The 17446-nt window shown below is 39.4% G+C and overlaps 1 protein-coding gene across 1 annotated transcript in view; it reads right to left on the bottom strand.

Moving 5' to 3' along the window:
* espn (espin) overlaps positions 1-17446 on the bottom strand; it is a 47011-nt gene that overhangs the window by 16431 nt on the left and 13134 nt on the right. The window contains 8 exon segments of the mRNA XM_028583561.1: positions 2867-3101; positions 5575-5736; positions 8726-8752; positions 11153-11427; positions 11869-12124; positions 13301-13432; positions 14566-14748; positions 15052-15238. Of these exon segments, the coding sequence (XP_028439362.1) occupies positions 2867-3101; positions 5575-5736; positions 8726-8752; positions 11153-11427; positions 11869-12124; positions 13301-13432; positions 14566-14748; positions 15052-15238 (1457 nt within the window).

Raw genomic sequence — 17446 nt, 5'->3', positions numbered from 1 at the left:
GGTTGTGTGTATGTGTTAGCTAAATTCTGTTTAGGCTCAGGGGTGTGGACTTGGCAGGTCTGCCAGGGTGAATGTAAAGGAGGGTGGAGCTGTGACAGGTAGGGAACATTTGACAAATAGCCCTCACAATAGACATCACAGCACAAAGGTTTTTCTAATCTGGGTTACAAATTTAAGTCAAGCTGCTGCATCTGTTAATAGTTGTGTTGTCGCAAAGCACTTCAGGTAAAGATGGGTCCTGTAATGTAAAAAGTAAATTCCTCTCCGTCCTGTTAATCAATAGAAAACAATAAGAAACTTGTAAAGGTCTACAGCCACCTGGTTTGTTGCCGTGGTCACAATGAGCATCTGAGCTGTAAATTAACTTGAGCTCTCAGATGTCTTGGTGGCTTTTCATTTTATGACCACCTAACTGCCTGTTTATTACCTGATTTAAGACTGTAGAACAAATTACATTATGAAGAAGCACACACTGCTCCTTAGCACTTCAGAAAAAGATGTGTCCTGTACAATATAAAAAGTATAATCCTCTTCACTGTGTTGATCAATAGGAAACAATAGAGAATGTCTATCTCATTGTTGCAGCAGCATTTTCAATCTACTACCTGGTTTGTTGCCGTCGTAACAATGACCATTTAAGTTGTAAATTCATCTTAAGCCCTAAGATGTGTTAGGGAGTTTCATTTTATGGCCACCTAACTGCCTGTTTATTACCTGATTTAGCACTGAAGCACAAATCACGCCATTAGTAAGCACACACTGCCCTTTAGCTGTAAATATTTTATTGGTATCCTACCATTAGGCAGCAGATGGAGCATAAGAAATTTGGATATTTTATGAACTAAAAGTTAAGATGCCTAAATGGAGCAATTAGTAGTTTACCGCTTAATTGATTTTGCTATCTATTAGGCCTACTGGTTTATTAAACTGTACTGTATATTCCTCTTTGAGTTGCTTGTCTGCTATGACACAAAGCTGAATCCATATTATACTGTAATTGATCCTTCACCAACCTTTCTTTGAGATAATGAGCTTCCTCACATGCTGTGTCCATCAAGAATCTCACCCCAATTCTCAATATCAATAATCATCTATTCCTTATGTGGCTGTTTTACTAATTTATAAAATTATGTTATGGGAAAAATAGTTTGGTATAATTAGTCTTCCTTCTTTATAAAATGCTGTATATTCTCAAACCACAGTACATACAAAAGTATTGATTTTTCTTTATTGTATTGAGATGAGAATAAAAGGCTTAATTGCTTACTTTAAATTAACTCAAACATTTAGTGATGGTCCCCTGGAATGATGGTCATTTTTTATGTTGTAAAAAATGTAAGAAAAAAACAGGTCAGCCACTGTTTTGAGAAATCAGATGGGTTGTTGATAAAAAAAAAATGTATTTGCAGGGACCTTCGTAGAGTTCACTTGTTGACTATAGGGTGACAAAATTGGTGACACAGGTGTTCTTTTGTCTGTCTGACCATGGTTGATCTCAGCCTGTCTACTTCTTCTATTTATTCTGAACAAAGGGCTTTAAGTAAATTAAAATATACAATTTCCTTTATAATTGATGTGATGTCGGGTTTTTTTTTATGATAAGAAGGAAAGTACAAAGGCCTATTGTGCACCCTAAATTTGATTTGTGTACGATGAGTGAACTGATTTAATTGAAAGACTCTGGTTTGCAGTCTGTACTTACTCTTCATCAGTCTTTGAGAGGAAGACATATCCCCACCTTGACAGAGCAGCAGTGAGGACAGACCATGGCAGGCAAAAACAGAGGAAAACAAACAAAAACAGAGAGGAAACAGGTGGAGATGCAGCCAATGAAAGAAAGAACATGTAAACAGAAATGTACATTAAGGAGTTAATTGGGGAAGGAATTTACTTGAACAGCATTAGTATAATGTTAATTATTATGAAAAGAGAAAAAAACGTTTCTTGTATGTTTTATCAGTTGTTACTCTTCATGCTACTGCTGTTTGACATCGGAGCCCCTGTTGCATGCCCAGCCATCTGGGATCCCTTTTCCATTTTCCAATTTTTTGACAAATAATTGTTACTTTGGAATGTTTTCCTCATCATCTTTAAGGTTCAAGCATTGAAAGTGCTTAACAGGCTGGGCAAAATCACGTGGATTTCTTTGCTATGATAGTGTGTTGTGTTTAATTTGCTTCAAAGTGTGTTATTTGTTATATAGTTTATTACTTAATTGTGTCTTGTGGTTTATTACTAATTAGATCTTTCTGAGGCATTCTTACTATTACCATTTTCTAAGAAATAGTTAGTTACATGATCTGGAACAGATAGATACTTCATTCATCTCCTTGGGGAAATTTTGGTTAAACTTTCAACAACAACATATCAATTCAACTGATTAAAATTCAACAACATATCAATTTTCAAAGCTTCTTAGGTGAGATTCTAGGACTTGTGTATTTTGGAGAAAGACATTGGACCTTTTTTCCAAACCCAAAATGTTCCAACATTTTTTCAAGACTCATGGGAACCATAGACACATCAGGTCAGACTGCTGCATCCAGGGCAGCCCGAGGCACTTACGGAAATGGATGAACACTAAACCAGTTTTCAGGGTAATGGTAGCCCTACATCATTAATTTATAATCTGTTATTTAGGATGCTAGGGTCAGACTCAATTTATCTTGACCCAGTGAGATTACATTGTACCCATTAATACCAGGGGCTCTGCTTTCTATGAATAATTGTAAAATTATTTATATAAGCATAAATTTCACCAGAAATGTGTTGTATTTTTAGTGCAAGAAATATGTAGGAAATGGAGAGAAAAAAAAAATTAAAGGATGGAGAAAAAGAGAGAAAAAAAAAGTTAAGGGACACTCACTTCCTGATGAAGAAGATAGGCGTCGCTGGTTGGTGGAGGTGTTACTGGCAGAGTAATTCTGGGTGGTTGGCGTCTCCGGGGGCAATGGAGGAGGCGGAGGGGGTGTTGGCGTCGGGTTGCTTGAGGGAAGAGGAGGCGGAGGTGGAGGAGGTGGGGGCGCAACTGATTCTTCTGTGGTGCCATTCTCTGAGCTGTGGGCGGGGCTGTCGGTAGACTCCTCCAATAACACAGAGCCCTGATCAGAGACAAGGGAGGGACGGAGAGGAATTATTCAGTCATATTCATACATTTTCTCCAAGCAACCGCATTGTTGTACTCTCTTAGCCAATATCTGGTCACTGATAACAGTGATGTGACAGGTGGCCCATAACGTGATATTGTCCAATTAAATTTAAACAGAACTTTAACAACATTAACAACTTTGATAATTAAAATCCCAAAGCTTTTTTTTTTTTTTTATGCCTGTAATCAGTGTGATTTTGCGCTCCATTTGCCAGCTGTTATGTGTTTACATGTATAATTATGTTAACAAATCATAAAGACATTAAACAATTAACACCTGCTTCTTTAAAATACCTTTTAGACTGATGAAAAATAAACCAAAATTAAAGTTTTTATTCAATAATTAAAAATAATCAATTAAACAGGAAACCGTGACTGTGAATTTGTTTTCCCTGCTTTCATAGGCATGCCAGTTTTACACTCCTGCTGAGCTAAGTGAGCATTACATTCTTTCATAAAGACGTCGGCAGCGACAGATGTATGCAGACCTATTAGATGTGTCCTCCCTCTGCTTCATGCCATTCTTAATCAACTCATAAAGACATAATACCCTGTTGCTAATAACAGAGCTAATATGACCTAATCTCTAGGGGAAACTCTGAGAGAAAACAGTGGGAAGATGCCATCTGTCACTGAAAGTGATAGTGCTTGAACCCCCACGCCCTGTGCCCCCCAGCTTGCACGTGTCTGACGCTCTGAAAGCGTGCCATAACTCTTCTGGAAGCAAGTTAATTGACCGTGACATTTAACTCGACCCGCCCCTCCTTAGTTCTCCAGACGCGTGCTCATCATTGTTGCCCCCATTACTTTTCAAACCCCCCAGAGAGTTGGGGGAGCAAGGGAGGGAGTGGGGGTCCAGATGGTTCTTGGCAGCACGTGCCGTTGCTCCTTTTGATTAGCTGGCCCATCTGTTAGGGTGCCTCTGAGACCAGGAGAGGCCCCACTGAGACTTTAATTGGCTCAATGTGGATTGTACCCTGTATCACCCAGAACGCCCCCACTACTGATACTCATGAGAACACCTCTCCAGGGACATTGATGAGATTCTAACAGACTCTATTCATTGAGCTGCCTGTGTAGATATGTGGCAACAGGTGGTTTGTGACCAGGACTCTGTTTCAGTTTATATGGCTATTTGAGCCAAAAGACCCAAAATAATCAGCAATACATTAGTCGTTAGAAGCCTTATCAAAATGTTTACAATTCTATATTGTTACAAATAAAAATGACAAGGTGCATTATATTTTACATATTTTGAAATTTGAATCAAGGAAATACTAGAAAATACAGCATTTGTGCTTATCAGGAGATCACTGAGAAAATGTGAATGTTTTCCACACATGAAACCTAAATGTCAGGGTTTTTTTTGTGAATACCGTAACACTTTTCTTTTTTTTACAAAATACAAACCTACAACTCGCAACATGAACACATACCTTTTACGTTTTTAAACAAATTTGTTTAAGGTGATCTTAAAGACTTGTTTTTAGATGAACCTCCTTGCAAGAGAAAATAACTAGCATGCAATAATACAAATATAAACCAATCCTAAGGATATTGGTGAAGTGAAAATACGAGATTCATTGGTATTGATCCCTGGTCATTGGTGACTTACTGTAAGTGATCTCTTGTCTGGAATTGTCCTGAGTTTGTTTCTATTGTATGTTCTTGAACAGTTTACACAACAGGGTGGAGACTCAAGGCAATGGAAATGAGGGAGAAGTTTGCATCAGGTGTCAAACAAAAGCTCAGGAGGACATACGACTATGTAACCTGCTGAGTGGTGTAATACACAGGCAAATAGTGCAGTCATTGTGGTAACCTAATGCCAACACATCAATCAGCTAAACCTCACCCTGACCTTATAAGGAGCCCACACAACCCCAAACAGTACAACCAGGACACAGTATAGTAACCTTTTACACACCCTATACTAGTATCCATTAGAGTTACAGCCAATATACTATTGTTATTCAATTTTACAAACACTGTTGAAGGGCATGCTGAAGTACATTGCAATAATTGATCTTACAAAAATCTTTACAATATCAAGTCTTGTCTGAAATGAGCTGCTGCCCTGATGAACAAATCTGCACCTTATCAATAGGACATGACTATTAGGTTTGTTAGGTGAACTACATTTTACTGGCAGTAAACAGTGTACATCATCACCAAAATGCGTTTTATTAGTATAATACACATCAATAAAATTGCAGCAAATGGCCTATAAAAAATAAGCCATGCGGTCTCAACTTGAGTAATATAATAACTTACCATTTCCAACTTTTAAAGAAGGGTGAAATTTTCCTTTCAGTCGTTAGGTCAGTGCTTATAGTAATCAGGGTGGACACAGAAAAATACAGACCTTCTGTTGTGGTAACCTTTCCATACAAATTGATGTCATAAACAGCAGAGATGTGGCTTACCTCCTCGTTGGGTGCCATGCCTTTGCTCCCTCGGGGCTCGGCTGTGTCGCTGCCGAGGGCCTTGTAGTAGTCCCCAGTGCTGGGCTGCTTGCTGAAGCTCCTTGACCTCCTGTTTGAATCCACACGCCGCAGTTTGTCGTGGCTTTCTCTAGGAGTCAGCTGCTTAACAGATGACAAAAATTTGTGAGAAAAATGTTTGGTTTAACCTACTCATTAGCTTTTAGTTTTTCAAAATGAAGTTTTTATTAGCCCAGATATGATAAATTAAACTTCAGCCCATTTAGACATGAATATCTATTAATTGATTAGTTGATTGATCTTGTTTTGTTAAAGATTATTTTTTGGGGTTTTTCCGCCTTTCATTTTTAACAGGACAGCTAGGTGAAAAAGAGAAGAGAGAGGGGGAAGACATGTAGGAAATTGTCACAGGTCGGATTTGAACCCTGGACCTCCGCGTCAAGGCATGAACCTCTCAGTATATGTGCACCTGCTCTACCCACTGAACCAACCCGGGCACTAGTTGATTGATGTTTTGATGTTAACCAAACATTCTGAATATATTTGGGTTTTGGACTGTTGATTGGACAAAACATCACCTTTTTATATAAAAAATAAATAGATAAAATAATCAAAACAATCGGCATATTAATCAGGACTGAAAATAATCCTTATTTGCAACCCGAAGTAAAATTAGCTACAAAAGACAAGGTAGTAAATTTCATAACAGGAAATGGAAGGTGAAATAGGGTATTCGGAAAATATACTTTGCAAAACATAGTTTTCATTCATTCCTAAAAAGAGAATTTAACAAAATTAAACGTGATGAAAATGATGGCTCTAAAATGATAGTTGCCAACCAGTGGTGGAAGAAGTATGCAGATCCTTTACTTAAGTTAAAGTACTAATACCACACTATAAAAATACTCTGTTACAAGTAAAAGTCCTGCATTGAAAATGTTACTTAAGTAAAAGTATGTAAGTATCATCAGGAAAATGTACTTGAAGTATTAAAAGTAAAAGTAAACATCCTCACATTTTAGAAACTGGAAACGATCCAAACAGTTCTGTGTTTAATCAGCTAATCATTTCAGTTGTACTTGTAGGCCGTTAATTTAATTTAATTTATAATAAAACATTGTATTTTATTGACTACGTGTGTTTTGTGTGGAAAAATCCTAATTTGTAAAAAAAAGTATCTAGTAACTAAAACTGTCAGATTTTTTTTTTTATTTATCCTTTATTTTACCAGGTGATGTCCCATTGAGATAATCAAATCTCTTTTACAAGGGAGCCCTGGAGCAACAGTACACAAGTTACACAGAATCACAAAAACAGACACAGCAAACAAAAAACATTTACAGTACATGTAAAACAATTTAAAATAACATAAAAGGGCTTATTAATGTAGTAAAAACTACAATATTTCTCTCTGAAATGTGGTGGAGTAGAAGTAGAAAGTGGCATGGAAAGAAAACACTCAAGTAAAGTACAAGTACCTCAAATTTGTAGTTAAGTACATTATTTGAGTAAATGTACTTAGTTACATTCCACCACGGTTGCCATAGTCATTCATCTTTGGTTGACAAACAGAATTATTTTTGCCTTACTGGATGGTGAATGACAGGAAATGGTTTTACTATGGCTAAACCGTGCTATATAATTTGTGGGACTGCACACTGTATGACATACTTAGTAGCCTTTGTTCCCAGATTAGCTCTCTTGTGTCACCAGAGCAGCATTATTTGAATAACATAACAAGGCTTAAGTTCAGTTCTAGTAAAACATGAGCATTGTTTCTTGTAGACTGCGGGGCCACAGAACATAAGAGTTCACATACGGCTTTTGCACCAATGTAAGAAAGATCCTTCTGTCGACAGCAGGGTCAGAGGTCACTTAACTTGGCCCTTTCAGATGAGCACTCTCACTCTCTGCTCTGACATTTATCTCATGCAACTGGACCTGTAAAGGCAGGATATCAAACTCCTGTCAGTCTGAGAGTTTTAACTGTATGCTGCTATGAGAATATATGTGTGAGTCTGTATGTAACCAGATATTAGCAGTAGATAAGCTCACCTTGCATTTTGGTGACGTAATAACTAATATGAAGAAGCCTTCAGGTCTATCCTTGGATACATTTTCCTAATGCAAAAAGCCTTGCATTTGCATGTAGTACTTGGCTCAAACATTTTTTTATTAAATCTTTTTCTAGGCATTACTTTCTTCCAACAGTATATCACAAAAATGGTGTGCAAATATGAAAGAGGCAACCCGTTTTCTCTCCATATTTTTTCAAGAATTAACATTTGAAGCTTTTAACTACAAGCATGCCTTAGTCATCATTGCAAAATGTATAGTTACTTTGCCTTTCAAATCCAGAGATCAGCATAAGACTTGCGTTCATTTACATTTTAATGCTTACCGACACCATGCCCTCTCACAAAATCCAGACATCAGCCTCAGACGTCAAGCAGATGTCCAATGTTAATGTAAGCGGAAATAATAGATGGCTGACCACTGACCTCTCCTCAATTGTGGTGTCATGTTCTGAGTTCTTATAAGCCTGTTTGGTGTTGTTGACTCCTGTCTGCTGTCAAAGAAATGGTCCCTAAGCACTCATCAGCTGGGAGGGTAATGTGAGCAGGGGAGCACTACAGATGGTTTGATTGTCATCCTCCAGGGACATGGGTCAACAAAAGCATATGTACAAAGCATTTTAGCTGCCCTCCTACCATCCCTCACAGACACACGGACACAGACAGTCTGCCTTTCTCTCCATTATACGGATCTGTCTGTCAGCAACAAGTCATTGTAATATATTTGTTTTTACAGTAATGTATTTGTATGCATTATCAATGTTTAGCCTGGCTGTGGTTTGAAATGGTCCAGCACATCTGCATGTAGTTTTGCAAACGCCTCAGATAATGAAAGGTCATACACAGGTAGGCTGTTGGTGCAATTTTAAAATGATTAAAAAGTTTGCACACAAAGGAAAGTACACAATTAAAACATGACAAGATGCAGCACATTCATTTTTCAACTATATAGCAGCTCAAACAGCTACAGCACCTGGAGATTAGCCAAAATATACAAAGCAACTCATAATATATTTTCTGTATCTGTAGCACAAACTTCTACATGACATCATTTTTGCCTGGTTAAAAACAAAGCTCTCTTACTCCTTAACACCTTACCTTAGCGCTGTGAGTCCTCTCCTACAGCTCTCCCACAGTCTAGATAGCCTCATCCACAAAAGTCAGCGGAGCACAGAGAGTAGCTGTCACCAAATCCAGTGTCACCTCCTCTCTGCTCAGTGCTACGCCTGTCACTCTACCTGCCCTGTCACTTTACCCAGAAGCCTCATCAATAACCTATCAGGCCGGCCACAGCAGTGGCAATGATGTCACCACCAGCCCGCAGACCAACCACTCCCCGACCCTGCCCCAGTGCCTCTTTTGCAAAACACAACGACCCAGGTGCTGCCCTCACCCTGACTGACTGCACTCAAATCTACCAGGCTTTAGGATTATTAGAATATTGTAGCGTTCACTGCTCTGAATTAGCATCCAAAAATAGCCTAATCGCAGATGAGATCTCAAAGTCCAAGTTTTATGAAGGGACTAAAGTAGGTCTACAAAATACAAAATGTGAGAGGCAAAGCAGGCATTTGTTTGGCTGCTCACAAGAAACATTTGACTTCAGTCAAGGCAAATACAGACAAATGAGGAAGAGAAGCAGCAGCAGCAGCAGAGAAAGCCTATATAGTAAAAAAACTTTTAAAAAGAAAAGCCTGAAACTTCCTTTACTTAAACTGGTTCAACAATATTAGTAGTTTTCTTAATATCTTTTCTACACACCAAGCTGTAATACGTCTACATGTTGCGAGATTGGTCCTTCTGATTGGCTGTATCCCTGCATGAGGTTATTGTTCCCTGTCACTATGGTGCCCAAGGTACATTGTTTTTCCCAATGTATATGGTAGACACTGATCTTAATTGTGAATGTTTGTATGTGTGCATGCATGTGTGCATGTGATCTGAGCACTGGCTTTTGTTAAATTGTTAATTAGGGCGAGACCCAGGCTGGTCACTTGGGTACAGAGAGGAGAGGGGGTGGCACTAATTAAAAATCCTCCCGCATATGGCTGATGGCGCATGCGTGCACACACAAACATACACAGAGCTAACCCTGGAGACAGGACACTATAGCTACCTGTGTGGATGTTGTAACCACTAACAACAACTGACTTTGCATAGCAGATCTATCCACACAGCCTTTGTCTGAGCAATTGATATATCCAGCATATCAGCTGGTTCTGCAGCTCCCTGACTTTTAAGATGAAACGATATAGCACTGACAACCTTTTAATCAGGCTGGTTTTGAGATGTTAGTACAAATTACTATGCAACAAGAAAACATTATTTCAAACGCTATTTTGCTTCTGTTATACTTGCAGAAAATAAATACTAAAACAATGATTATTTGAAAAGTGTGTAAAAATATATCTCACATTTGTGGTGTTTGGTTGAAACTAAAGCAACTATGTTTATACGACTGGACAGAGACTTGTTTCCTGCTATCTCACTGGAACTTATGGCAACAACCAGGAGATAAGTTCTTCATGAGGTGAAAGTGATCTCTTGAATTGGTTCTTTGTTATAACTATGACAGTGTTCTCTGAACAACTGAACTAGAAAAACGTCACAACCAGTTTTAATGTACTTCACAGCAGCACTGAACCACCAAAAGCAGCATTGAAACTAATGTTGATGCCAATTTTAATTGCTGCTCCTTGTCCGCTTTTTAAACACACTTTTGAGTGATCTGTAGCCAGATTAATTAGTGGAATTAAGACCAAACCAATCACAACAACCATTGTGTGTGTCAGGCCTGCCACGGTAATGAGCATCTTTGTTAGCCTTGTTAGCCATGCTAACACAATAACATCATTGTAGGCACCCAGACAAGGCGCGTTGTTACACAAGAGCAATAGCCCAACTGGAGCAATAGCCCCTCTGATTAGACACAAGGGAAAATGGCAGCTAATTGTCAATTTATCCCAAACACCCCGATCCTTCTGCTCCTTTAGGATTGTTCCATATCACTCATCATGTCACAGACTCAGCAAAACATTTTTCAATATTTTTCCCAAAACTTGGAATATCTATGCATGTTTGAGCAACAATTACAGTATATGGCAGTATATATATATATAGTATATATACTGCCATGTGCCGGGCATCATCTCATATAAGAAGAAAGAAATGCACTACTACACTGTTTGCTTGTCTTAAATATTCTTAATAAATAAGTCAAAGGGTGACACCTTACTTACTATGATTGATAGATAGATAGATAGATAGATAGATAGATAGGTAGATACTTTATTGATCCCTAAGGGGAAATTCAAGTATGCACAATGAAACATTTCGATGGACAAGCACAAACAACGATCCAATTAAACATGTAATTGTCAGTAGATTTCCCTCTAGATGAGGAAATCTTTGCACAGCTCTGAGGCTCGACTTGAAACGGCTTCCACTTTTGAGCTCAAGCAGGAGCTTACTGCCTGTGTCCTTACCTCTGTCTTGTTGTCCACGTGTCGTAAGTTGCTTTTCACCTTCAGGAACTCAGCTGACGTCGGCTCCTGAGGGTGCTGTGGTGCTGGGAAGCTCGGGGGTGGAGGGGGCACCGGTGGAGACTGTGGAGGAGGCGGGGGTGGATAGGTTGGTGGTGGTGGGGGCTTGGAGTCTGCTTCAGCAGGTATCTCATTCTTCTTGGGTATGTCAGAGCCAATGTCTGGGTTTAGCAAGTCCATATACGCCTGCATGTCTGAAATGGCTGACTCTGATGCACCTGTAACAAAGACATGGTTCAACAAAACAAAGCATTAAGAAACCCTCTCATCATTTACTGTGCTTGCTTATCTTAATACCATTCAAACATGAATGAGAAACATGAGTTACTCTAATATCGGTCCACCTCATCCAAAACAAACTTATCTGCCCACCGACCACTAGGGTGCAGCACCAGTACATGAATGTATGGCTAAATGACTAAAGACAGCAAAGCCTGTGTCACTTGCAGTAACATTCTGATTATTAGCTGATAAGAAATACATTTGACTGTTGAGCTTGTCATCATTTGATATTTCCCAGCATGGGACATTATTGGGAATTAATTTAAATTAAATATATTAATTATATCCTAGTCACCTTGTTGGTTAACCTTTTTATAAAACAAAATTCTAGTGTAAAGTGTAAAACATTTAAAATGTGTACTACATGCGTTGCAGACCTGTGTGTGCGACTGTGTTCAGCTGAGCGGGCAGGCCTCGTGGCAATGTTAAGCTGCTCCTTTTCTCGCCAGTGCTGGACTGGCTGGAGTTGGCTGAGTCATAGTTGGACAGGGAGCTGGATGGTGAACTGATGTCAAAGTGTGCAGCCTGGTTGGCAGGGGGCATGGTGGTGTTTGGAGACGAGAGCCCTGAGTCCGGCTGCTTGTACTCGGGGTCCATTGAGGGGTCCCGAGACAAAACACGGTGCTCCACACTCTGTCAGAGGATGAACTTCATGAATACAAGTGTCATTATATTGGTTTGTTGAATAGCCCTAGATGTGGATATGATTTCCACAGTAGTAAAAACAACAAACCATTGATGTATTAATTAATTCTTAAGTAATTGGTAATTATTAAAACATGTCTGGTAAATTTAATTTAGATTTAAAAGGATACAGTGTCATTACACAATGGATACATTCATCAGTTCTTAAATCTCACTTCCTCTCAGTCCCTGATGCTTAACATGAGGACAACAGCATTCTGAGTTTAATTACTGCACACTAATGAAACTTTTTACAGCTGATCAAAAAGGCTCTGGGGCCCGCTGCTTTTCCCACAGCGCAGCATTCAGTTGGCTGCATGTCCCTAATGGGAAGAGTACAAGAGGGAGGAAATATGTTTCCCACACACCAAAGAGAGTTCAGTGTGGAGGAGTTATTATTCCTCTAGCCACTTGGGGATATCAGTGGGTTGAAGCTGTGGAGTCCACTGTTAATCAAGTGTTAATAGCTCTGGTAATTAGCAGAGAAAAACTGATGTCAGTCAAGGGACATGTTGGTGCAGCGAAGTTCTTGTGTTTTCCGAGGTTGCATTTTGGCTCTGGGGGACCAACTAAGGAAGAATTGTTATTATTAATTATCATTAGACTATATACAAAATCAAATGTTTGACTAATACAACACATAATTTGGACCATAGTTTGGTCGTGGAAGATGTAGTCATTACAGTAGACATTATAACTCATTATAATCTCATGCAGAGCTGGATTAAAGTGGAATTTGGGTATTGGTGCTGTTGAAAGAACAAACAAGGCAACAGTTCACATGCCGTGCTTCACAAATGTTCTCTGTCTTGAACAAATGCTGTATGTTTTCTTGTTTTGAGTTCCCATTAGACCAATTAGTGTTCCAAAATGCAAAAGACAAATTGATAAGACATATGTCCCCAAGTTATATGAGAACCTAACCAGCAGTGTCAGAGACATTTGACAAAAAAGTGAAGCAACTAAAGCTGTGGTTCCAAACCTTGAAGTCTATTTATGATCCCGTCACCCAGTTATGTTTGTGTAAATTAAGATATTTTGATCCTCACTGATAATATCCTGCTAGGTCTGGCCCTGTCCACAGGAAGGTTAGAGATGGTCAGGATGCACAGCTGTGTCTCTTACCATGTTCTCCACAGTGCGCAGATACTTGGCACACTGGGAGTGGCCGTTGTATTCAGCCAGGTCTGCTGCTGTGAAGCCGTCCTGGTCCCTGATGCCCAAGTCCACCCCATTGACCACAAGGATCTGACAGCACTGGAGAGTGACATGAGAGAAACGGAGAAAGTGGTAAAAGTCAGATATGAATAAAATGGAGAAAATGAAAGTGTCAGTCAAAGGGACTACTGTGCTTAAATCAGTTAGAGTAAATCTAACTTGCACGAAAACCTGGCAGATGATTATTTCTGCGGAAACTGTCTCAAAAGTTGAAAGTATTGGCTGAATAATTACACAACTCGGATGTAGACCACAGTGTTGACAGAAATTCTAGTTTTGGCAAATTTACACTACAATGCAGCACTTTACCAAGCATACAAGATACAAATGTTGTAAAACAATTTGTTATATTTACATTTATTAATCAGAAAATATCCATAACTACATTTGAATTAGTTATAAGATCCTCACTAGGTGGATGCAGAATATGACCTGATTAGTAACTGGCAATCTATTTCATAGACATAAATGTGCACAGTGTTGCTCATAAATAATATAATCACTGATATAGGTAACAGGAAATTAAATATGCTTTATAAAATCAGAATACTTAGTGTAGGGTTGATATGCTTTGTTTCTAAATGATGGGGGAAACCTTCCACTTTGTTAATACAAAGCATTTCTGGTAATCATAACAAACTTGGAATAGTTTAAAGCTTCTGTTTTGAAACCCCCCTGTCAAGGGCCAAGCGGAAGCCAGACTAAGTTGCTTGTTCTCAGAGAAAGCTTTGTGTCGCCATATTGATTCGTGTCTCAGTTAGCTTCTTAATAATGTTCTCTCTAGGCCAAAACTTGGGCCAGCACCCTGTAAGTCAGGGTTTGGGTCAGTTTCCTTTTGAGTTCAATTTCAAACCCTTCTTATGCAGTGCAAATGTCAGACAAAAAAAAATGCAATTTTCTCCATGTTTAATACATGAAGCTTGTGCTGAAAAAGCAGACTGACCAGACTTGACATAACAAAACATTTAGTCAAAGTATAAGGTCGGAGTGGTGGTAAAACCATAAGCTAGAGGCCGCTCATTCAAAACAGATGGTTAAATGTGAAACTCGGTATGGATATGTGAGCAGCGATAATCGTAATGCTCCTACATGAATTATATGAATATTGTTTACATACCATTGTAATTTATAAGGCTATGTAGAGCACTATAGAAGTAAAAAACAAAACACACCTCCAGTTCACCGTTCTCTGCAGCGTCGTGAAGCGGGCTCCCTCCCCAGTTGTCAGTGACAATCTCTCCGCCGTGCAGCAGCAGCCAGCTGAGCACCTTTGCGTGGCCACGACTGGCTGCAAAGTGCATGGCCGTGGCCCCGTCACTGTCCCTGTCTGTCAGGCCGATCTCTATGCAGTTCATCTAAAGGAGGGAGGATAATGATACAGGTTATTCTCATCTCATCAAGTCATCTTCTAAAACATTAGGAATTAATGAAAGCTGCTTTTGGGGAAAAAGTTAGAAATACTTTGCCTTCACAGTCTATTAAAAACATGGTCAGGACACCTTTTTTAAACATGATGCAAGAAAGTTCTTCTGGTGTTAACAAAGTGTCATTTTGAATATGAAACTGTATTAACTGTATTAAGCAAGGGATGTGGATCAATGAATAAATCAATGTACTCTATTTGTATACAAGATTTGTTCTGTAGTGTCCCAACATACCAGCCAGACGATGACAGTGTTGTGGCCCATCTGGGCAGCAGCATGCAGAGGTGTCATCCCGTCATTGGCTCTGATGCTCGGATCCGCCCCACAATCCTTGACCAGGTACTGGACGACCTCCAAATGACCCTCCTGGCAGGCCAGGTAGAGCGGCGTGGCACCATTCTTAGTTTGGGAGTTGACAACGCTGTAGGAAAATGAAACCGTAAAATGAAGACACATAGAGACAAAATAGCCATAGTGGAAGTTGTATGTTGCAGCCTCTTCATCACTAAACTGGAATGAAAGAAGAGTTACTTAAACCTATTCTCTGCATCCATAACATTTACTGACACCCACATACTTAAAATTGTGGATTTTAAATGCAACCCATTGGAATTTCGTTTGTGTGATTTTAGCTATATATATTATAACGTTCATGATTGGCTTTACTAATTTAATGTCCACACCCACAGTTGTCTCAGATACTATATTATAGTAGTATCTTTAGCTTTTAATACAGAAGCAAATTAAGTATGAATAAAATAAATGTTATTTGTACATATAGCATGTACTGTATATTTTAAGTAAAATGAATGGATGCATGGATTATTAACAGCAATCTTTTCAGGCCAAATAAACTAAAGAGGAGAGCCTTGGTTTCAAATGACAATGCAACATTTAAATTGAATGCAAAACCATGCACCAAGCAACACCAGTTTGCCTCTGTTGTTTTGCCTAGAAAGTCACATTCACTAACTTATGTCACTTAAGACATCTGCAGTCTTTTAAAACTGGACAAAATGTTGTTGAAAAGTTAAAATATGGACTAAGTTTTTTAAAATAACTACATTTTATTTTATTTTAATTTGATATCTATATTTTCAACATATAACCGGCTCTACACGATCTGCTGGGAAGATTTTTCAGCAAAACCACTTGAAAGGGAAAACGTTTACATATATTACAGTGCTGTGTGCAGATTTTCTAGTGAGGTGCCGCTGCAGTAATGGCAGCTTGTCTACTTCCTCTTTTCAACTCGGATCAATTCATTTAAAATATCCACTAATAATTACCCCATACACAAATTGTGTGCTCTTCAGACACTGCTATCAAATCATTGTTTACTATTTCAGGTGTCTGATCACAGAAACACATTAATCTGAAAGGTTGGATATGTCAATGTAGTCTGAAGGACACAGGTAACTTGACAGGAAAACATCCCGTTGTCAATGTCAACATATGGCTATTTTGAGAGCAGACAGCAGTGACGCTGAACCAAATCCCGCTCCCAGATTTCCAAAGGTCCTTAGCCCCGCCTCCAATGCAAAAGCCCATCCAATGCCTGTATCTCTCCTCGCCCCAGATCTTTTCAGCCACAGTGAGAGGTCAGGGAGTGAATGCTTTCTCACTAAATCCCATAAGGGTATGCTTTATTTGGACCGTGACAAATGAGCAATGAGTCTCTTAAGAGGATTACTCCACTGGCTTTGCCCGACTTGCTTTGTGCTTAACAAAGGTTTGCCAGTGGTTAAGACAGACTGAGTAGGTAAAGAGGAGCGTAGAAGGTAAGGGAAATGAGAGGCAGGGCTTAAGTGGACGGGTCGATCTTGTAGACACAAACATGACCCTGCCAAACTTTCGTTGAAAAGGATGTGGCTCAAGGCCAAAACTCTGGTGACAAAATAGTGGATGACAAGGTTCTGGTCCAAATCTTAACATGAAAGGTTGTATCTGCTTATGATTATTTAGGTCCTATTCTGAGCAGGAATGTGTCTGTGGAATTGTCAGACATGGATATAAACTCAGCAAAAAATCATAAACTCAGCAAAAAAAGAAACTGCTTTTATTTTCAGCCAACTTAACATGCGTAAAACTTTGTATGAACATAAAAAAATTCAACTACTAAGAAATAAACTGAACAATGTTGACTTGTGACATGTGACTAACAGAAATGGGAAAAATGTGTCCCTGAGCAAAGGGGGGTCAAAATCAAAAGTTACAGGGAAGACATCCTCCTCCCTCATGTGGTACCCTTCCTGCAGGATCATCCTGACATGACCCTCCAGCATGATGATGCCACCGGCCATGCCGCTGGTTCTGTGTGCGATTTCCTGCAAGACAGGAAAGTTAGTGTTCTGCCATGGCCAGCGAAGAGCCCGGATCTCTATCCCATTGAGCACGTCTGGGACCTGTTGGATCGGAGGGTAAGGGTGAGAACCATGCCCCCCAGAAATGTCCAGGAACTTGCAGGTGCCTTGGTGGAAGAGGGGGGTAACCTCTCACAACAAGAACTGGCAAACCTGGTGCAGTCCATGAGGAGGAGGTGTACTGCAGTACTTAATGCAGCTGGTGGCCACACCAGATACTCACTGTGACTTTTGATTTTGACCATCCTTTGTTCAGGGACACATTT

The sequence above is a fragment of the Perca flavescens genome, chromosome 7 (assembly GCF_004354835.1).
Source record: "Perca flavescens isolate YP-PL-M2 chromosome 7, PFLA_1.0, whole genome shotgun sequence".
In the NCBI taxonomy this organism is placed as follows: domain Eukaryota; kingdom Metazoa; phylum Chordata; class Actinopteri; order Perciformes; family Percidae; genus Perca; species Perca flavescens.
The sequence above is the reverse complement of the archived record's forward strand: the minus strand, read 5'-3'. Positions and strand labels throughout refer to the sequence as shown.